This window comes from Mixophyes fleayi, chromosome 5 (assembly GCF_038048845.1).
Source record: "Mixophyes fleayi isolate aMixFle1 chromosome 5, aMixFle1.hap1, whole genome shotgun sequence".
Classification (NCBI taxonomy): domain Eukaryota; kingdom Metazoa; phylum Chordata; class Amphibia; order Anura; family Limnodynastidae; genus Mixophyes; species Mixophyes fleayi.
Window position 1 is genome coordinate 30185834 of NC_134406.1, and position 24090 is coordinate 30209923.

At 38.8% G+C, this 24090-nt stretch overlaps 1 protein-coding gene across 4 annotated transcripts in view; it reads left to right on the forward strand.

Moving 5' to 3' along the window:
• The window catches only part of MLLT10 (MLLT10 histone lysine methyltransferase DOT1L cofactor), a 119959-nt gene that overhangs the window by 13706 nt on the left and 82163 nt on the right, over positions 1–24090 (forward strand). For 3 of the 4 annotated variants that reach the window (XM_075211937.1, XM_075211938.1, XM_075211939.1), the window contains exons 3-4: positions 1808–1862; positions 16709–16818. In XM_075211937.1, the coding sequence (XP_075068038.1) occupies positions 1808–1862; positions 16709–16818 (165 nt within the window). The remainder of the gene's footprint in view (positions 1–1807; positions 1863–16708; positions 16819–24090) is intronic. The other variant, XM_075211940.1, reaches the window with a different exon arrangement.

Here is a 24090-nt window from a genome sequence, read left to right on the forward strand (position 1 = left end):
AAAACATACTGGTAGGTTAATTGGCTGCTAACAAATTGACCCTAGTCTGTTTGTCTGTGTGTGTATGTTAATGAATTTAGACTGTAAGCTCCAATTGGGCAGGGACTGATGTGAGAGAGTTCTCTGTACAGCGCTGCGGAATTAGTGGCGCTATATAAATAAATGATGATGATGATAACCTAATGCAGTCTGCTGATTTCACAGTTAGTCTGGCTCGCTCCCAGCTTGCTTCCTCCTGTAGTTCCTCTGCACCCATAAGGCCTGGGACCTGTGACCTAGGAGGAAGCGAGCCCAATTCTGGTTTTTTAGCTACAATTTGCAGCGCCATATGTTGTGCACTCTTGGGCAGCATGTGGGGATTTTTTGCTTTTGTGTATACATGGTGCGCAAGGTACTACAAAAAATATTTGTGTTTGTTTAAAAGAAAGTCAGTCAAGTGTATGGGAAAAAAGGAAAAAATAAAATAAACCCCAAAAACAGTCCATGGCCAAGAAAAAGGAAAAAAAGCTTGAGAAATCCCGATGTAAAGCTTATCTGTGCCAAAACCTTTCCTTAGAGATATATAGTTGTCAAAATATTGTGTGTTAATGTTTTGTGTGTCTGGTCATGTCATACTATTGTGATTTCCATCCAGCCATGTACTATGCCCTTGCATACGGAGTGGATGGTAGTTATAAATAACCTGGCAAAATGGTGGTGTTTCGATGTCCTAGTGATTCATGTTACCAAAGCAGATTGCTGCATGGGTTTATGTATATCTTCGCTTTTATCGTAGTTTAAACTCAACCAGGGCAAAATACAAATATTTACTGAAATAGATTAGTATTTGTCCTTTCTGCTAGAAATAAAGAGAAAAATAAAAACAAATACAACAAACTAAACGGCATGTACCCCTATGCCTGTAAGAGTTACTCTATAGAACTGTCAACTTTATTTAATCCCTGTCTTTTTTTTTTTTTTTTTCCCCCATCTTGTTTTCTTAATCCATTCTCCCACCTCCCGGATACTCCCTGTCACCTGTATAAGAGAATAGTATTGGCGCTGGAAGACCAGCCTGTCCATACCTCTTGAATAGAGTTCTATTGAAGCTGTAAGGATGGCTAGCAGTGTACTCCTAGATGCACAGATACCCAGTTCTTGCACAGAGGCCATGTATTTTCAGAACACCTAAATCTTATGAAGAGGTTGTTTTCTCATTATGAGTATGGAAGCTTATACATACAACAAAATCACAATAAAATCAAGTGTATACAAATGTGTTTTTTTCAGGCGTGTTGTGTGGCTCAATATATAGAGAAAAATAGAACAGGCTGCATTAATAGAAATGCAGCTAAATGTAGTTGTGTATAATCTCATATGATTAACAAACAGGCACGTAATACAGTAATCAAATAAAATCTCATGTGATTGGATAAACACCCCTCAAAAACTAGATTAAATGGTCTTCTTTAAGAACGGAGCAATATTTCTAAGAGTGGAGCTAATGGTTTGTAAAACTTACAAGTACTTTTTCACACACACACTGAACATATCGTACTACCCTGCAAGTTTCTGATTATTTATGAGCTATTTTATGTATAGCTATTGCATTACATGTTCCCATGATTAATTAGAAGCACATTTCAAAGTTGTTTGTGCGTTAGTTTCTTCTCTATATTATAAGGTTGGTGCATAATATAATGCAGTCGCTGTATAGGAATATATTAGTTGAATATTTATGGATTTCAGATGGCTACATGTTTTTATTGTATGAGATCTGCTAAATGTATATAGTTTAAATGGGTTTTCAAATGTTTTGTTTTCCCAGAGATGTGAATTGTGTCCTCATAAGGATGGAGCATTAAAGCGTACCGACAATGGAGGTAAGTCACCTCTTTACTGCTTATATATTTGTTATCTTATTTAATGCAATGGGCGATGGTTTAGGTTTGCTTTATGTAGGAGATTGCAGTGAACTGTTTCCTTATAACTTTATGGCATATCACAGGAAAGTGTCTAAAATAAATCTAAGGTGGGCTCTTTTGCTAAGTTAAAACCTGTTCAACACTAAAGCCAGTCCTGTGATGTAGCTTCCCGGGAAGACTTGTTCTTGTACGTGCCTTTTATATGCCCATGATATGTCTTTGCTGCATTCTCCGCTTCAGACACTACAAATAATGTTCTTTGAATCTTATGAACAACATGCCAATACTACTACATGAATGTAGTATGTCATACTGCCTTGTTTCCATCTGTCCAGCCTTCCTTGTGAGTGTTTCCTTGTTGGTGTATTCTTCAGCAAAACTACTCTTACCTGTACATGCAACAATTTGCCTGGCTAATTTGTTTGCCCACATGGGCTTCTAATTGTTGCACACGCGAGACAAAAATGGCCAGCAGTTCCAGTCATCCAACGATCGAGATGACGCTGTTTAAAAATCTGATTGATGAATACTAATTCTGGTGGTGTGTGACGGCTCCCTAACATTTGCAGCACGGTGGCTCAGTGGTTAGCACTTCTGCCTTACAGCGTTGGGGTCATGAGTTCAATTCCCAACCATGGCCTTATCTGTGAGGAGTTTGTATGTTCTCCCTGTGTTCGCATGGGTTTCCTCCGGGTGCTCCGGTTTCCTCCCACACTCCAAAAACATACTGATAGGTTAATTGGCTGCTAACAAATTGACCCTAGTCTGTCTGTCTGTGTGTATGTTAGAGGATTGAGACTGTAAGCTCCAATGGGGCAGGGACTGATGTGAGTGGGTTCTCTGTACAGCGCTGCGGAATTAGTGGCGCTATATAAATAACTGATGATTATGATTTGTCCACTGCAGAAGAGCACTGCTGGGTCTGTATGTGAGTGTGTTGAACTCTGCATTGAACATTCTACTAGCCTGCACATAGCAGGCACTTGGATACAGAAATCCTATCACATTAGTGCTTTGAATACACTGGTATCATTCATATATTGCATCAGTGGTCATGTGACACGAAGTACGTGCTTAGTGTCTGGTATGTGCAGGCCAAAACAGTGTGTGAATGTGCTGTGAGCGAAAGGGGGGGGACACACTCCAGCAAGCAATCTCATTGGCTTACTGCAAAAATGTGGGTGTACACTTGAGAGAGCACACTAGAGATACTAATTTCATTGAACTCCGTTACACCCATAGTTTGCAGGCTTTTCCTTTTTCACATATGTTTTTTTTAATGTTTAAATGAAGCACAGAAATTTTGCTAAGGCCAGTCCTGGGGAATAAAGTGGAGGCTGGTTTGGATTTATTATACATTGAATTTTTAAAAATGAACAGGTTTGGAATTTCTCTACTTTTTTTTTGTATTGTGATTTAAGTTCAAAGACACAAATCTTATTTCATTATTCGTTCCAACAACATAACTAAAGCTAGAATCCTCTTTAAAGGTTTGTTTGTCTTGGACTTTCTCCAATATATGCCTAAAGGCAGACAAATAAAGGGAACAGACATGAATAATCAGTAATCTTAAACAGCCAAGCATGCTATATAACAAGGCCATTTACATAGAAACCAACCATGTGATTTTAAAAAGTTAACCCCTACATCAAAGACTTGTGCAGTTTCATCCTTTTGGAAAAATATCCTCCAGTAATGATACAATCTCTATGTTTGCTGGTATTTGGCTGCCAGGATTGCGAGGGTCCTGAGGAGTATTCTATATGTGGAAGTGGTTGCAAGTTGATTTAGGCTGGCCAGTTATGCGGCATTGCTGATGGTGTTACTGATTCTAATTAAACTCTGGAGAACATTTTATACAATTATTTGCACAAATCCGATCCCTTTTTAAATGCAATTTTTAGTTATCTGTCAGATATTATGTTTTCAATCTGTGTTTTTCTGTAAAGGGACTTCTTGTAGGTTAATGTATTGTTCAATTCTGGAAATGTATTAATGCTTTAGTTAACATTATTGTAGTGTCTATTTGCAGCTGTTGTTGTTGCTGTTTATTTTCAAGTAATACGTTGATATTACACATTCTTGGTTCTTGTCGAATAGGCTTCTAGATAGTTCTTAATTGTTAATCGTATAATGTGTTTTACTCTATTGTGGACTACAAACTTTCATCCATATAGTAGGGTAGTGATAAAGCGTTCACAAGGAAAAAAATAGAGATAGCGCTGGTAACATTCAATAATGCATGAGTTCATGAAATGCAATAAAATATAAACCATTTATTAAAAAATACAATGAACATATAAAAATATGGATATCGCACAGAAAAAATGCGCAATAAATGCTATACAATGCATAACATATAGCATAAACCATCAGTACTGCACAATATTTATGCCAGTAGAAAACATCTAGATGTCAATGATTGTTTTGGTTTCAGTCTTGATCCTATAGCCCAGCAATAATAGTGTTACCAGTGCTAGAGTACCAGCGTTATCTCTATTTTTTCCTTGTGTCATATTATATTTTTTATTTTTTTTATTTTTTTAGTAGTTTACCACTATGTTCGGTATTTTGTTTCCCAATTTATTTTTTTCTCTATCCGTCTATCAGCGCCAGGGCTTTGTTTCTGTTGCTAATGATAAAGAGTTGGCTACATTGGAGCTATTTCCGTTCTGGCTAAAAAACTTTCCTCTCAAGTCTTCTACTCATTATTGCTATAGCCCCAGCATGGTGTATGTAGCGCACAATCGGCGCAGAAGCAAAATCCATGATTGGATGGTGTAGTCCAGCCGTTAAATAAGTGATTAGATAGCTAGGTCCAGCAACTATATGCTGGATTGGATGGGGTGGTCCATTAACTACATGCATGGTTAGATTGTGAAGGCCAGCAGTGATATCCATGATTGGATGGGGTGGTCCAGCAGCTATATGCATGATTAGATGGCGAAGTCCACATTGTTTTCCCCAGAAAAGTTTGACAGCCGGGTGGCAATAAGAAGCAGCCGGATGGGGTCAGATGTAATACTTTGTAATACTAATGAAAAATGTTGGAAGTTATTGCCCATACCTGCCAGGAATGGACAGACTGGTGGCCAGTGTTTTAACACACACTGCTGGCTGTAGTGCCCACATAGTGCCTGTTATAATAGGAGAAGCAATGGTTTATTCTATTATATTATAATAGAACTCTGTTTGGCTCCAAGTGCTGGGTAACAATTAAAAACAGCAGCTTGGAGCACCCGAGAAATAGGTGCTGGGGACAACACAGAGTACAGCAGTGATATACATGATTGAATGACTAGGTCCAGCAGCTATTCATATGGTTGAATGACTGGGTCTGGTAGCTATATGCATGATTGGATGGTGTGGTCCAGGAACTCTTTGCATGATTAGATAGTGAGGTCCAGCAGCTATATGTATAGCTGGATGACTAGGTTCAGCAGCTAATATGTATGATCGGATGGTGTGGTCCAGCAGTTATATGCATGATTGGATGACGAGGTTTAATGGTGATCGAAATGATTGGCTGACAAGGCCCAGCAGCTATTCACATGATTGGATGAAGCAGCTATACACGTGATTGGATGAAGCAGCTATACACGTGATTGGATGATGAGGTCTAGTAGTGATATCCGTGATTTGATATTGAGAGGAATTCAGTATGGGATGATGGCAAGTTTTGGCATTATCAGCCAATGTCTGTACTTGGGCGCTACTAACTATCATCATGCTGCTGTTCTGCCTCCAGGATGAGTGATTTAGGTGGCTTGAATTCCTTGTGGCTCTGAAAATGTACTTTGCGGCCATTTGAGGAAAGTAGGGCCCCACCCTGACCCTGCTGGTTACCAATCTTAGACAGTACTATTTCATCAGCTCACTGACTAATATCTTTTCTCTGTTTTTCCATAGTTGGAAACATTTCTTTTTAATTATTATGTCTTTGTCCTTTTGAACCTTTACTTTGAGAAATGTGCAATATTACAATGTCCTGAGCTTTTCTGCTTTGCTGTCACTGGAGACCTTTAAATAAGATGGTTGGTGTAAATTAATCCCCAGTGTCTGTGTGTGGGATCCACAAAAATACATGGATTGGAGCAGAGAACAATGTATCTCCTTAATAAAATATAGTTTGAGGACAACGCCTTTAACCTTCTTTCCAGACATCCAGGAACCTACATGTTGTAGGTAATGGATCGTTTTCTCTTGTTGTGTTAATCCTTGTGCAGCCGGATGGACCCGAAAACGCATCACATGTTGTAGAACTGCTGGCAGAGGACTAGCCGAGGTGAAAAGGGAGCAAAAAAGTGCCAGATGCTGTTTATAAAATCCCATTTTTATAGTATTCATTATGTATCAACGTTTTGTCTTCATTAGCCTCAGGAATAATACATGCCAGATGGGTTGGATTTATCTCTGTTCCAACTTGTACCTTTAAGCTTTGGAAGTATTTTCAGTGTGTTTTTGGGAATGAGCCAGGTGTGGGCTTTACGTTACTAAAATAACTTGTTCAATAGAAACTACTGGACAGTGTCTGCATCATCTCTCACTGTCTCGCCATGTCTGTCAGGGACCTTTAGTGCAGTAAGATGAATGTTATACAAGTGGACCTCAAAATAATGACTTAGGGCCTGATTCATTAAGGATCTTAACTTAAGAAACTTCTTATTTAAGTCTCCTGGACAAAACCATGTTACAATGCAAGGGGTGCAAATTAGTATTCTGTTTTGCACATAAGTTAAATATTGACTTTTTTTCATGTAGCACACAAATACTTCATAGCTTATTTGTACACTGAAATTTAAAGTTGATATTTGTGTGCTGCATGAAAAAACAGTCAGTATTTAACTTTTATGTACAAAACAGAATACAAATTTGCACCCCTTGCATTGTAACATGGTTTTGTCCAGGAGACTTAAATAAGAAGTTTCTTAAGTTAAGATCCTTAATGAATCAGGCCCTTATTGAATTGGCTGTACTTACTGGATCGCTTGGTGCGCCAACTGGTTTATTAGTTTTTATCATTGTAAATTTAATATCTACATTTTTCACTTTTAAACCAACAGTAAGATTCAGGTTGACAACCTCCAGCTGACTAGCACTAATTGCCACTTTACCAATTAAGAGTAGATAGGAACCATCCTTTTGTTAAGTGTAATATCAATAAGTGGTGCATTCATACACAATAAGGTAAAATAGATTTTACGTAACCAATGACATACATAATGCATCATCTGTTTTATCCGTTTTCAAAATGAAATCTGCATTTCTGTTTTGACAGATGTCAGTGTGGCTTAGCTAATGGATGCACCGCTGCAATGCAAAGAATGTAGACTAAAATCATCTGTTACAGCTCAAAGGGACGAATGGGAGAATTAAGTACAAACCTCTAGAAACAAGTGCAGCTCTTTCTTTCTAAATGGGCTTTCCCACTATCAGGCAACTTCGTATTGCTTTGTATAATACCATGTGACAACATTTACTAAATACGTTGCTTTATGCTTTAGAATTCTTTTGGTTTTCTTTTTGTTGCCCCTGTATGCAACTCAACACTCTTTCGCTCTGTATTCACTATCGGAGCCAAGCAGAGAAGCACAGGAGGCACTACATAGACACACATTGTAAGCTTGCCAGCAGGACCCTCTTATATATATATAGATATATATTTTTAAAAGATTATGTACAAGGCGGAATCGCCTTTAAAGCTGAAAATTGGTTGTTTCTTGCCATTTATTCACTGCCAGAGTTTGTAAACTTCACCCTCTCGCTCAGAAACCATATTTATTATCTCCTAACTGCTTGGCAGGTGATGGTCAGATTTACACTCAAACTTGCCAGAAAAAAGAATAGTCACCGTGTTACAAAATTTTGGCGTTTGTACAGCTTTCCCAAATACTTGAGAAAGCGATCAGATTAAGGGTCCAGTAGCATTAATGCTATCACGGCGTTAGACTTGATAATTTACCAGTTTGAGAGCAATTGATCACAACTATAAAAATGTATATTTTTAATATCACAGAAAATGGAAAGCTGTAATATAAACTCTATTAAAGCTGGTAACACCTCCAAACTGTTCACTTTGCACCTTAATCATCTTGTGCCAAGAGCATCAAACCTGGCTCTCCCTGCATAACAAACATTTAACTATGACAAATCTCTAATGTATCTTAATACTAAATATCTATAATTCTGTATCTTTCCTTCTTTTTTGGAACAATAAGCTGTAAAATTTGTCTGTGTCCCCTTATTGCCAATCATTTATCTGTCTGTCCCTCTTGAAATAAGGCAGGATGATTGATGTGCTGCCCTGAGTATTCTGTCACTGCTTTGTGTATGAGCCAGATAATACTGATGGTGTGGTGGGTGACATTGCTAGCAGTGTAGTATAGGTTACTGGAGGAACACATGTGGAAGTGATTAGGCCTCACGTGCAGCCCACATAGGGTGTCGCTCACGTGGTATACTTTACTGTGCCTCTGATCCTACTGGCATACAGTATAAGTCATGTGACTGCTGTCATACATACAGGCAGACTCCTGCTGGATGGTTAAAGGGATCAATTTACCTGCTACAAGTGAAGTGTTGGACACTTAGTTTCAGTTTGGTGCTTCCCTGTTGCACTGTTAATCACTCTTTATAAAGATCTGGCACTGTGCTAGTGTAATGTGTAATCTTCTGGAATCCGACGATATTAGTGAGAATGCAGCCTATCCGCTTGCTTTGTACTTCATGTATCATTGATGTCACTAGTTTTTAGCTGAATATTGGTACCTCCCACAAAATGGCTGCAGAGTTTTATAGGTGACAAGGCACGGCTTGTGTGCCCAGGAATGGTTCTCATCTAGGACTATAACCAATAGATCAGGGAGCAGTATCATACAACCCAACTTGCAAAAGGCCTGAAGCTGGGGTGAAGAGATTTATTATAAGGACTGAATCCTGCATGTGAAATACAGTATAGACTCAAACAGTGGTCTGGGCTGAGACAGGGGTATAATGGTTCTGTTACTGATGAGGTAGCATGCTGCAGGGCAAGGGGGTCATTGATCATTATGCCCATGCATGTTGGCATAAGGCTCCGTGATCCCTATGCCTGCTGCATCGTAGCACTGGCTTCCTCCCTAGGGAAATATAAACAGCTAATTAGGGCTTGTTCACATTTGTGCATGAAGAATGTTAAAAGGACCGCCCCTTGACACCCCCTGCACATGCTCTCTTCCGTTTTTTTCATTTTGCGTGACTCTGGCCCCCAGGGCATACTAATTACACCTCTCTTGTGGGAGATAGGACTGATGTAGACGTTAATATATTCTGCCTTTCCTTGTAATAAACAGGCAAGGACACAGAAGCGAGCTTAGTGCTAGTTCCTGATAATGGAACATGTAGATTGTAAGTTCTCCTGAGCAAGGTGCTCTGTACCCTTTTGTATGCAGTGATTTTTCTCTTCTATTGTACGGAGTATTGGCATCTTACAAATGGTGTATAGTAATTACCTTATGGTGGTAATATAAATTAAGTGCTAAAGCTACAACATACCCTGCACTGGATATTTTGGAGATGTATTCAGCATACTAGTAAAGAGATGGCAGGATATACTGAGTGCAATAAGCACTTAATGTGATGCAGAGTAATAAATAATTGGTATCTTTTGCTTTAAGGAGCAAGAGAGCAACATCCCAGTGTTTTATAAATCCTGCAGACAGTCCCATGTTTTACACACTGTGGATCCGCCCTCTGTTATTTTTTTTATTTTTTTTTTCCCCTGGCTTGAAAGCTGGTGGGGGAGGATTGTTACAACACAAAAGTTGTTAGTGAAATCGGAACCATCTGGCTGATTATCAGGAATGCTGTGTAACTGCATTCTTTGTGACAGCTTTTCACCAAGATTTACCACGTGTGTCTGTCTGGTATTAGGCCAGGGAACAGCAGAGCACTGTTTGTACATGTCATAGCTCTTCATTCAGAGGTTAGTGCAGGGATCTCTAAAGTCTGCAGAAATTCACATGTGACCTTTGAGTCAGCAGGTTTTTTCTTGTTGTCCTTGTTTGTCTTCACCCTCGGTTTTTTTGTGCTATCTGTAACCAGTTTTGTGCTGGGTATTCTGCATGATCTGGGGCATATAAGAACAAGCTCGTCGTCCAAAACGAATAAGACTATAGCATAGCATCTGAAAAGCACGATTATATTGATACAGTATTAAAGGTTCCTTTGACAAATATAAAGCTAGGTACCCACTTATGCAATTATCGTGCAGATCAGACGATAAGTGACCGGTCAGATAGTGTAAGAGTGTGTTCGCTCCCATGATCATGTTTTATTGCACCTAAACACATTGCTTCGTTCAAGGTGATTTTCTAAGGTTCCTAAAAATCACGATCAACGTTGGAATGATACTAACTATTAGTTACTACAGTAATTGCTGCACATTATGACTGTTAGTACGGTAATTTTAACACTGATTTTTGTGAACTGCAAGCAAAAATCAGCGTTGAAATTACCGTAGTAACGGTAATTATGCGCAGCCTGCGTTGTTCTAAAGAACATGGGGAATTGAGTCTCTTCCTCCCCCCCCCCCCCCCATTGCATCTGAAGTTTGATTGCAGCATAGGTGTGTACCCAGCTTAACAGTACTAGGACTGTGAAAGATATATTTAGAGTTGGAAGAATGATATCCCAGTTAAGTTCTATCCTTTTTAAATGAGGATGAATTTTGAATTATATTAATAAACGAGACACCAAACTATTCTTTTACTATAATCACAATTTATTTGCTAACGTATTCATAAATGTGTTTTGATTAAACAAAAAAGTAGTAGCTGTGCATAGCTAATATACATATATTAACTTCTAATATATCATTTTGTTTTTATTGAATTCTTTTTTTGAATGGGGTTTGTAGTTCCACAGAACCTGGGGCGCTATGGGTTGCCCAAGTCTGGCTTCTAATTTAAAAGGGAATTTACACAAAAAAAAGGCACAAATGTATATTTTAGTGGACAAGCCACACTTCTGCTGCTTCTACTCTCATGAATTCTGTGAAAAATGTACTTATGAATTTATGGGGTAGATTTACTAAAGCCCCCAAGATGGAAGAGTGGAGGATCCCATTCTAGCTAACATTTACCTAGTACGCTCTAGAACATGATAGCTAGAATCTGATTGGTTGCTGTGGGCAACACCTCCACTGTTCCTTTTTAGAAGCTTTAGTAAACCTACCCCTATGACTGAATGTATTGAACTTTCAGAGACCTGTGATGGTTACATGATTTCAGGTGGTTAGTTTCTTGGAAATAACTGTTGGAGCATACAACTAGGCAGTGATGTGAATGCTTTTATTGCTGTTTGTGACAGTAACAGAACAAATGCACCCGGTACACAATGTTCTGCTCCCGAGTCGCCAACTTATTTTACTGTTGCAGTTACCTGAATTAATTGATTTAATGAAAATTGTGTTTTTAAAAATCAGAAAATTTACTCCGCACAGGTTAGAAAGATAATTGGAAAGTTTGAGAGCAGCGTGTTTTGTACCAGGTATAATGAATTATAAAACACTGCTGCTCATCCAGTATTTGACAGAAAAACACACACAAACTGTGCAAAATAACAACTGCTAAAAAAAAAATAATGGTTGCAAAGTGCCCGAGATTCATAACCGCTGTACTGACTATATTTGTCCCCCAAATGGCTTGTTCTGTGCCAGACCTGACTTTGAATTTCCCTGTTTTCTTTCTTATAAAACAAAAATAAAAATTCTTGTAAGGTTTCTATTTTGGCTGCTTCCTATAATGGTTAGTAAACAAATCTTTCCAAAACACTAAATTGTCTCTGTGTCAACTGTAACAATGGCTGTATCTTAAACTTTCTTGTTTCTCTTACCACAGAACCTGTGTATAATACAATATAATATAGTAACACTCTATGTTGGCTACCTCTTGCTTGTTCATATACTATACACATTTGGCGACTGCATTTGTAAATATATATTTACCAATGCAGACTAATGCTCTCTGATTTCTCCTGCTGTTTGTAAAGGCTTTTTATGACCAACTACAAAGGGGAGCAGATAAGACGGGAGAGAAAGAGCCTAGCTATATTGTAGGATAATGGGGACAAGCGCACCATTTGTGTTCCAAATGTGATTTAAAAGTGCAAAGTTGCATAATGTTATCCACCAACTGCCTTTCTTGTGATTTAGAATGGGTCACCCCAACCTGACTGCTTCACTATGTGATAAGGCCTGATACGCAAGGACACAAGAACTGAAAACAAACAAGTGTGCGTTCTGCTTTGTATCACACTGATATCACACACTGGAACATATTTTTATTTGTATGATGTTTTTTTTGTTGTCTGTTTTTTATTTTCAGCTGCACCCTTTATGTCCTAAATTATTTACCAGGTACCAAGTTACTCCCTAACTCCTCCCTCTCTTTTACCCCTCACATTCAATCTCTCGGCCAATCCTGTCGCTTCCAACTCAGTAATATCGCCTGAATCTGGCCCTTCCTTTCCCAGAGCACCACCAAAACCATCACCATGCTTTCATTTCCCGTATTGATTACTGTAACCTTCTTCTCACTGGCCCTCTCCCACCTTGCCCCCCTCAGGTTTATATTCAGCGCGCTGCGAGACTCATTTATCTCTCCCGCCGCTCCTCTTCTGCCTCCCCTATCTGCCTCGCCCTTCGCTGGCTCCCCTTCCCCTACAGAATCCTTTTCAAACTCCTCACACTCAGCTACTAGGCCCTCTCCCACTTCACTGCCCCTTACATTTCTAACCTCCTCTCCATTCGCACTCCATCCTGTTCCCTGCGGTCGGCCAATAATCGTCGCCTCTTCTCCACCCTGATCGCCTCATGCCACTCCAGAATCCAAGACTTCTCCCAGGCTGTCCCTCCTCATTGACGACCTCCCTCACTCCATCCAACTGTCCCCCAATTTGGGCTCCTTCAAACAGGCACTGAAAACTCATCTTTTCCTCAAAGCCTACCAGCCATCCACCTAATGTTCTATCCATACTTGATTACCTTACCCTCTTTCTCTTCCCTCTTGCGCTTGATCCCCCTCCTCTAACTCCCTTTCTGTCTCCTGTCTGTTTACCCTCCCTCTAGGATGGAAGCTCTTATGAGCAGGGTCCTCTTCCCTCTTGTTTCTCTACCTATTCTGCTTCTACGTCACTATGCAAGCTATGTTTGGAATGTTTGATGTCCTGGTAGTATTTGTTTAATGTTTGGTACTGTATCTACCCATTATGGTCTTATGTCTGTTTCTGTATAACGTTGCAATAAGGTCAAACGCAGAGACATGCTGTACAGTCATTCCTCCTTCAGTCACTGTGAAGAGCACTGCTAGACAATATAAAAGAGCAGTAAGTCTAAGTATAATTTATTTTTATTAAAATCTCCCCTTTGTAAAATTTCCCCATATTCTCTACTTCTGTAAAATCTTAGACAGAAACAGAATTTCTCCACAGACACCCATCCTCGTCTTTAGCTCATCAGCCGTGCCAGCTCACCCTTGGGTGCTATTATATCTCCTCAGGACACCAATGCCTTGCTTCTCATCACACCCCCTCTGGTCTGTAGACAGACAGAAGTCTGCGTCAGCTGTGCACACCCCAGTGCAGGATGGGGCATCCTGTGAGTGGAGAATCGCTTTCTCCAGCAGGGCTTCTGACAGAGGAGTAGGGGCGCAAAGAACCTTTTAGGAAAGCCAGATTTAAATAAATGTATGTTTACTGGCCCTTTAGTGAGGAGGAGAATGCCAATGTCATCCGGGGAAAGACGGGGTCATTTTAAATGTAATTTAGTATATGTTAGGCATGACATTCAAAATGACGGCAGAACCCTTTTTTCTGAATTCCCAAACATTTGAGGTAATAGAGCCCATACCTGATTATTTCCTGTTTTCAAATAGATAAAATGTTATTTTAGCATAGTTTGCAAAACTGTAATATCTGCACATTGTATGCACTAATGTGTATTTAGAATGCAAAAAAACCCAATCTGGCCTTGAGTGGGTGGAGACATATGAGTGGGTGGGGCCATACAGGCTGGGGTTAAGTCTTACAACCCACTTAAGTGGTGTCATTTGGTTTGGTGGGCTGGAAGAATCCGAATAGGTTTATTTGTAAATGTGTAACAAGGTGGCTCTCTTTTAGAATGCGCTATATAAATAGAACGTGAAAATAAACCCCAATTATATTTGCTAGATCCTTACTACTTATTCAGAATGCAAAATGATCACTGTGAACTAATGTCAGTGTCCTGACTGCCCTATTTATTTGGGGTACAATCCCATAAACGGGGACCTGGTATTAATATGAATTTCATCATTTTCTGGCCTGTGCAGTTTTAATACTAAATGAGAATTTAATATTTATAAGAATCGTTTCTATTTTCTCAGTCACAAAGAATTTTTCTTTCCAGCCGAGTGAGTGAGTTACACTAGACAATCCCATATGTGTTTTAACAGAACGCTGAAAAGTGTATTTACTTACTGCGTTTGCCACTCAAGGCCGTGTTTACCTTTAGGGACTAGAAGTTGGATGCTAGTCAATTCGTGCAGAATTATGTTGGCTATTAAAGTAGTCAGAAATCTGCTGCTGTTTCTGGCATCGCCACAATGGCCTATTTTGGGAGACACCGCACACACATTATGACGTAAAGCTTTCTTCATAATCCAACATATTGAGGCTTATTTAAAGCGGTACTACCAGCTAAACCCCCATCCTTCTATCCTTGGTTTAAAGAAGTACTCACAGCTAATATTAATTACCAAGGACAAATGCCTCCTGGTGGCAGGGTGTTTATACATAGCTATGCCCTATTGTCTTTTATTTGTAAAGCGCTACAAGGCTTCTGCAGTGCATTACATAGACATGTATATTTCATTGAATTTCGAGTCAAATTTGGTTGTGGATTTTGATTATTTTAGTTCCACAAATGGGTCATTTTCAGCCAAAATGCCACAATATGTTTTTCCAGCTTTACATTATTATATAAGGGCTGGTTAAATCCAATGAGCCAGGTAACCAATGTGCCTAAAAAATATTGCTGCTGGCACCTAACTTTTAAGGCATTATTGACATGAATAAAAGTAACTTCAAAGATCCTGAATGGAGATGGCTTAGGGGGCTGTGGGTAAAACAAAATATCAGTGTGTAAGGCCAGGTTGCTGGTTGGATAGGTGATACGGGTCTCTAGTTTGTGCGATCATTATCAACATTTATTTATATAGCGCTTACATATATATATATATATATATATATATATATAATTTTTTATTTATTTTTATTATTCGTATTGTTATACTCTTTGTATGCTTACATTTGGCCAAAAGTGTACAAATCACAAAACACGCTGCTACCATTTATATTGTCGGTCATTTACAAGGGGTTTGTTTCTACATATGGGGAGGTTGTCTCTGGTGTAGTATTTCAATAATAATCCACATAAGTAATAAGAAACCGATTAGCTACTGTTGCAATTTATTTCAGTTATTTTTCAACTGATAGACAACAAGCTGTTGGTCATTTTGACATTTGTGCTTCTGTCCTTTTAGCCACTTAGACAGTAGTGTACAAACATGTTTGAAAATTGCTGATTTAAGTTTTAAATTGATTTATGATTGGGTTTAAAGCCAGGATAAATAAGGGTATTCTAAAAAAAAATGACTGATATGCCAGGGTGTACATCAATAAAATAGTGTATCATTCTTCCTTTGAAAGGTTTATTACTTGTTTGTTTTACCTGATAAGAAGATGCAATTATGCTTTTGTTATATTTAAGTATATACTGTGGTGCAGAAATTAAATGGCTCTTCAGTGAGTGTTAGATACCAGCAAACATTGCCCCATATCTTGCAAATTAGTGCTGGGAACCATAGTTTAAAGACACAGCTGGCCTACTTTTTATTTTCCTTTGTGTTTTCCTAATGTAAATATTAGGATAGATGTATAATAAAAATTCCATTGCAAGGCTTTCCCTACCTTTTATACAGCCTGCTATCAGTCCGCTATACTGAGCCATTTGTTTTATCTCCATTTTATAATCGCTTTGTCTACTCCTAAAGCCCCCCTAAATTGTCCATGAGAATAACATACAGAGAAAAAAGGGGTTAGATAAATGGTGCCAGCAGTGGACAGAAGTGCACATCTTACTTTATGTACAGTAACAAGGTTAGGATACCGAGTCATAAGCAATACAGTTCCTGACACTGCAACTAGAGAGTAACCCAGGAAGAGATTGTGGGCATACTGTTATAGGCTTTCAAGTAGAACACCTAAAAAATATCCAAGTTTATATCAATGCCCGTGTGAGTTATACTTAACAAGCCAGACACATATCCTTATTTACAGTCTGCGCATCAGGTTGTTTGAAATCCGAGATAAATGCAATGCAATAAAACCATGTTTCACTACCCCATACATCCAAGAGGGAAGCCTGGTATGGGTGTAACAAACTGACACACAGGTGACATTGACTGTACCCACGGCTGAATGCAGTTACTGATGTAGAGGTTGGAGCGCTCTTGCAGAGACAATCCTATACATGTTAATCCTATGTGGTTATCCTCTAACAGCAGCTTGCAGTGTGGTCTGATGTCATTGGAAGCATGGTTGCAATAGCCAAAAAATGACAGCGTAGCCAAAGGGTACACGGGGACAACCGCCCTAAGACTGTTCTCATTTACTCCCCCTGTTTCAGGCACAATGAAGCAATGAACATTTGCATTTAGCTTTGTTACATTTAAAAGCCGCTAAAATGTATGTGTAGCTTGTAGTAACGGACCATTCTCTTTTTCCAGGTTGGGCTCACGTGGTATGTGCACTATATATTCCAGAGGTCCAGTTTGCAAATGTTTCTACAATGGAGCCTATTGTGTTACAGTCAGTGCCACATGAAAGATACAATAAGGTAAAAGATCTCTACCTGCTACAGTTTGGAGGAAGTGTGTGCGGTGTCTTACACAGAGATCAGCACAGAATATACGGCCACTGACATTGTGGCATCGCTCCAGATGGGAAACTTTGATTAATATGGATAACGTTTACTTCAGTACAGATAACCAGAAGCTTTATCATTTAAACATTGTCAGACCTTTATAATGTGATAATGAACAATGTTAAAAGAACCTGCATGTAAGCCCTGTAACTAGTGGGACATGATTTTACACATTAATATTTTTCAAATGAAGAAGATATAGCTATATATAGATATAATTTTTTTGACATCACTATTGTTTCTTCAAGCTGCTTTTAATAAGTTATAGTTTGTCATGTGATAACCACGGTAACCACAGTCACTTGACATATATAATGTAGTGAGCAGAGAGTCTTTGGAATGCCCCTCTTGTTAGCATGCATTTTTGCAGCACAATGTCCCCGTTCCCTTTATTTGCCATCATGTACATGGAGGGAGGGCTTTTACTCCGAGATCAGGTGACCCTCTCCTCGGGAGCTAGCTTGAGTGCTGAAACACAAATGCATCTAGCTGAGAGACTGACCTGACTTGTCAGCCTTTCTCCCATAACGAGATTTTGCAAAGGAAAGTTTTTATTCATGTTAAAAACATACAAAAGTTGCTGTGTAAATGAGAAGAAAAAAAAAAAAAAAAGGCTGCTGTATTGCAGCTGTAAAACACCAGGGTTAACTTTGCTATGAAAGTCCAGGGAAATAAGTGCCATATGTCATTTAACACGAATAACCTTCTATTTGTACATATTTGCATGGTTTGTAGTTGGCTGAGGTAAACTTTAATATTCAACTAAAAAGACTTCATGGTCTACTTGTGGGGTTTTTTTTTTTTAATTTAAAAATCTTTTTGAAGGAAACTTACCTTAACTTTTTATATTTGTGTTTGTTTGTTTGTTTGTATTTATGCTAAGCATTTTTTTGTTCATGATATGCGCGTTTGAGAGGGAAAACAATTCTTAGCAGTCCGTTAGAGAAACGATGAAGCTATGTTTTAGATATTGACAGATCTTTCAGGGCTGGTCCTTAGCTTTAACAAATATAGGTAAACCCTGCTGATGAATATTTCTGAGTGTCCTTTATGGTTTTCAGTGGCATGTTAAACCCCATTCCCCTATTTTAAAATGCAAAGAGATTAATTTTTAATAATAATCTTATTGCTGGTTTTCCTACAGTCCTATAAGGTGTTCGATTGTCTCTGCAGAGTTGTCTTTGCAAATAAGTGTTGGAGGTTACGGAGATGCAGTACTACTACATACAGCTGCTGCAAACCCTATACATCATCATGTGCACACAATTCAATTTGTCACTCTTTCTGCAACGTACTTCCGTCCACTGAGACTGTTAAGGGATTGCGGAATCTGTTTTTTACATTACAGAAGTTTTCAGTGGTGATGGACACTAGAGGTAATGTTTTTTTATATTTAATTGTTAGGGGCCCTAAGAGCTCACACTGCTTGTATTTATGTTAATGTAATTACACTGCAGAGCAGAAATATGAAATAACTGCTGCATCAGATCAGCATTGGTCATTAAATACGTAGACCCCTATACATTACACTATTGCTGTGGCTTTGCACTGTAGGCAGTTAGTACCGCTGTTCAAATGTTAGGCTCAAAGGAATAATCTGACTTGTACAGAAATCTCACAGATCATAAAGTGCACGCCTGTTTTGCACTTTGTATCATAGACACCTATGTGTAAAGAATTAGTGTTTTCCAATGTAGAAACCAGTTGTATACACTGAAGATGTAATTAGCAGGTGGCAGGGTGCTTTATGGTATCTACACACAACTATTTTTTTATTTTTTTTGTGGTGTGCAATATGTTTATTGAGATTTGACAGGAACACATCAGAATTGAAACAGAAATTCAGTACGAAGGTCCCTGAGGGCTGCTGCTTATGGGCGGCTGTAGAGCTGCTCTTGGATGACCAGGAGGTGAGCGCAGTTTGGGTGGTCCAGAAAATAGTAATCTTTTAATCCCTATCAGTATTGTCAGCACGGTCCACATGATGCTCACCTCCTGATGAACGCAGAACAACATACCTATTACCATCCGCTTTCACAGTGCGTTACGCTTATTTCTCTGAACACAGCCTGCTCTATTCTTGCACATTAACTTGTATTAATTTAAACGCACTGGGATGCACGTAAAACAATACGTGCTTTTGTACATTGGTTCTTAGATCCGTTCATGTGCACTCCATGTGCTTCCTCTTTAACATGAAGGAAAGGAAAGTGTTCTCTGTATAAATCATTTATTTGAATTCTATATGAAATAATCCTGATCAGTTATAATAAAATACATTCCATACATGTACAATATAAAAATAGTCTAATGACTGCATATAATCCATATATTCAAATAGAACAGTGCCACCGCATGGCGAGATTAACATAAATCATGGTAGAATGCTTGCTTGATTATTCATGGAAACCTTATTATTTCCTAGTGCAAGTTTGTTACCAGTATAGGCACTGATACTCCAAGGAGCTTCAGATAAGATTTTTTTTTTTTTTTTTTTTTTAGATTTTTTTTTTTTTAAAATTACTGTTCCAAACATTGAATTTTACAGTGCACCTGTTTCCTTTAAACAGACAGCACTTTGTGGGTTGAATATATCATTAGATTATAGAATATCCATTCACTAGGAGCCAATGATAGAACTGGGGCAGTTGTTTGCAGCCGTTTTGTGGACTGGAAATTATTTGTGAGGATGCAGTTTTTGAATTTACTGGAAACCAGTGGTACCACAGATGCCCAGATATTAATCCCCCTACAAAATGTTACTGCATATGTGAATGGAGAAGAAAGTGTTTATTTTCACTTTATATGTTTGTTGATTATATATTTTCCTGAATATATGCAGTCATTCAGTAAAACAAGCTGGTTTCTCTTCTACAGGTTTGAAAATTCTCTATTACTTGTGAATTTCTAAAGTTGCAGGTCCCACAAACCTCACTATTGCTACATAAAGGCCAAATGATGCTAAAGTAATATAGAATGGAATGAGCATGTTTAAATTAGTCCATTGTATGTGTGATTATATTGTCTGTAAGGACCCCCTATAAATACTCAGTGGATGTACATACTGAAGGCATCTTCTTGCTCCGCGATGGTTTAGAATTTTCACCTTCAGATTTCTTTAATGGCTTATTTGCGTCCTCCTGCTTCCTTGACTAGACAAATTGTTTCCTCCCTTCTTTTCTCGATTTCTTCTGAGCTGTTCATCTACGTCTTTGCATCAGTAAGCAGAATTACTTATTGTACATGGTTGGGCAGAAAGAAAGAAATAGCACAGCATTTACTAAAAATTGCCGAAAGGCATATAGAACTCTGTACATTCATCTGTAGTGCACCAGGCTCTTAGTACATAGTCAGGTAGGAATGGGCGCATAGAAATATCGTGCATGTTGCTAGTTGCGGAGCACCTTTCTTTTCTGAGACACAGGAGATTTTCTAGCTGGTAAGGAGACTGCCCCCAGATGATCTACTGCTTGAAGGCTAATTAACACAGTGGGCACACAGTCCTCTGACGCATGTAGCAGGAGAGAAAACAAGCTACAATAAAACATAGCAAGTTACAAAAGTATCATTCCAGTAATGCTCTCGTCATAGCCTGATTGTGACAGGTTCTCTTTTTTAAAGCTCTGTATATAAATGTATTGGGTAAGTCCGTAGCATCAATGTTGTCCATCCATCATTGCATAATTGGCATTCGTTACATATTTCAGTTTTCACCCCTGTCCCCATGAGCTGCAGCAAGAATAAAGAACATGGGGGGGGGGGGGGGTTGTATTTGACAGCAGAGATCCCATCTGTATGGACTGCAACAGGATTAAAGCTTGGGGTTGGTGGTGGCTTCTTTATTTGACAGCAGAGGGTCCAAAAACACCAATTAGTTGCAATGAGTTAATTGCAGTCCCCATTTCTGTCCCTCATGCATGCTGCTGAAATTTCTGTCAGCCATAATTCTCATTGTTCTGTGGGTATGTATGTTAGTTATTATTGGAGAATACATGTTGTCTATAACCTATCTACTTAATGGCTGCATTTAGAGGGGCACCACGGAAGAGACTGATAGGACTGTGGAGAATCTATATGGGGACCTGACCTTGTCCGTCAAATCAGGGGCCTGGCAGCTCATATGACTGAGACCACGATGTAATCTTCATTGAGCATTTGTGTGACCCAGAGATTACCATAATGAATGCAATACTGATATTACTATTCAGACATGTGGTAGAGGTGTAAAATATACAATGAAAACGTATCCTTGTGCAGCGATTGGATAGAGCCTTAACGTTCTTCCCGCAGGGTTCATATATTTATTTCATTATTGGTGCCTGCTCTGGATTACAGGACCTGTGCTTGATTGTGACAAATACAACAGAACGTAATGCTCCCCCTCTAACCACCTTCCTTTGAAAATGAAAAACAATCCTACGTTTCCTATTGATCTGCCCACCACATCATTCTGTGTGCATCACATGCGTATTGCCTGAAAGACTCCAGGATCTTGTCTTAAAGCCGTTTATTAAAATTCCTTATGTCGGAGCCACTGTTTCTCGGACCTTTCATATTATTGCTGCTAATCTGACGCTGGACAAGACAGCAACAGGAAATGAGGGAATCTGGACTGTAGACACGGAAGAGCCCTCTCTTCCCTTTGATGTGTGTAAGAATATGCATGGATTGTCATTGACAAATAAACCTGCCCAAATCACAAGCACAGACTTCAGACACAAAGAATTTACCTCCCAACAAATAGACCTGGGGACCTTGGAAAGGGAAACTGAACAAAAGGGGGAGAGGGAGGTTCTATTAACCCCTAAACAGAGTAGCACAGTAGCATTCTATTTTGTTGGGGACATTTAACCTATTTACTGCCACGCTCAGTCGTATGGTGCCGTGAATATATTGATTTTTGTAAAGGAAGCTTTCAGGCTTATGTTGTGGTTTGCCCCTTATGCATTCTGCAGAGAAAGTTATTTGGTTTCTTTTATAATTATTAATGGCTCATCTTATATTGTAAACAGTGATAGGTTTTGAATAACCTTTGCAATTCCTTTAGAATGACTAACAAGTAATATACTTTTTTTTTTTTTTTTTTTTTTTTTTTTAAATGTATTTTGAGATTTTATTTATTTATAATCTTTATTTTTGATATATTGTAGAAAACAAAGCAAAATAATTCTGTATGTAATGCGAGTCGTGGCGGTGTTTGTGGTGTAACCTTGCCATGCAGGATCAATATAGCACAGATGTGGGGGTTTGTTTGGTCTCCTATTTGTATATGTATATATTGACAACTTTCTGGAGATGGTTTATGGCATTGGTAGGCACATCTATAAAGTGGAGTAAAAGTGTTCTATGGGATATTTTAAAGTGTGTGACAACTCCCCTTTGTTTCCGGAAGCAGAGACAGACCAGTTAGCTATTCATTTATGAAGTCTCACTCTATAGTGACAAAAAAAATAAATTCAAATCTTCGAGGGTTACAGGGGAGCACTATTTGGACACGGGTGAGGCATATTTCTGAAATGTTGCACAGCAATATAAATATGTCATACACGTTGAGACTATTTTAAGGACATTTTAGTGGTTGACAAACTCTTAATTTTGTATAAACGCCTAAAGCTATGTACACACTGGTGTTTTTTTTTGTTTTTTTGTTTTTTTTTTAGTAGTGGGTGTTAAAATGCAAATAAACGCATGGAAGCCACATGAGTTTAATGTGCCATTACAAGCACACTCAATCTGGTGTTTTTTTTTTTTTTTTCTCTTTTTTTTGTACAAGAACGTGTCTGTACAAACAGGAAGTTGTTATCTAGCTCAAGCCAAACGTGTGGAAATGCTTCTTAACAATGGCATCTCATTGCTTTTTTTTATAGTGCATTTACATTGAGCTTAATGTATGTTTTTCGACCGGGTTAATGCGCCAGACACCCTGAAATAGGGAACAAAAAACACACTATGCGCATGTGGAACGCAAGTAATAATAGTGTTCTTTTTAACACACGTTTGAGTTAGAAACACGCCTTTTTAGATGACGAATTTTAAATCCCAGTGTGTACATGGTCATGATTTTGTGGTATGAATAAAATTAAATTACAAAATCAACAATCCTTTTATAAATTGTGAAATGTGTTTATTCCTTACTCTTACATAAAGGTTATGTAACAGTCAGGGTTGCTTCTTGTGTGTTTTGCTGGTAGGTTCATATAATAGTAATGTCTTGGAGCATTGGGTACAGTAGGTGTGCATAGCTCCAGGGTTTCTGTGTGGCTGTACCCTGCAGCCCGGTTGTATACACTCCTGTTAATCTTGTGATGCCTGTGAGCACACCTTGACAGAGTAATATTTTGGCAAGTGTAAGGTAAAGCCATTTAATTCAATGAGCCCACTGAAGAGGAATACTTCATTTCCCTCATTTCAAGTCAGGCCAAGTCCCTGCATAGATTGCCATTTACAAACAAACGTGGGAAAGTCTCAAACGCAGATTTAGGGCATACAAGTGATTTCTGTCTCATAAAGGGCTAGACCCAGAGGCCTAGAAAGGGGAAGGGTGCATGTAAACCAGGGCTACAATGACGGCAGAGACCTGTGTAAAGCTACACTGCCAAGCATCACTGCCTTCGCTGGCGTCCAAGGGGTTAAATCCTTTCTGGACAGTGAAACCTGTTTCCTCCAAGCAGGCTGGAGGTGTCCTCTTCCCGTGGGAATGCAGGCACTCTTTGCCCTCTCCGCATGGCTCAGAACCAACCTAACAACTAAACTTCCAAATCACTGGCTTCAATGCACACTTCCTTACAGCCGATTCAGTTGACTGGCTCGGAGGATTTATTTATTGTAAGCAGTTTTGTCTTCACATGACCAGGAACCCACAATATTTCATTGTTTCTCCATAACCAAATAACTGAAAATCTAGTTCCTTATTGTCCCAATCCTCTCTAAGCAGATTTGGCTGCTGAAACAGCAGGAAACATTTCCATTATTCCAGTGCCTGTAGAAGCGCGTAATAATAATATTACAAATACTCCATCGTTATAATGTAGCATTATTAGCCGTTTAGTAAAATTCCACGCATGCCTTCTAGTATTTCTTTTATTGACACCTTTTCTCCTATTCTCTGGTGCATAGAAGGGCTAAGTATAGAAGACAGGACAATCTCAGCTTGCTCTTTTCAGGGTCTCCTATTTTTCCCCTTGC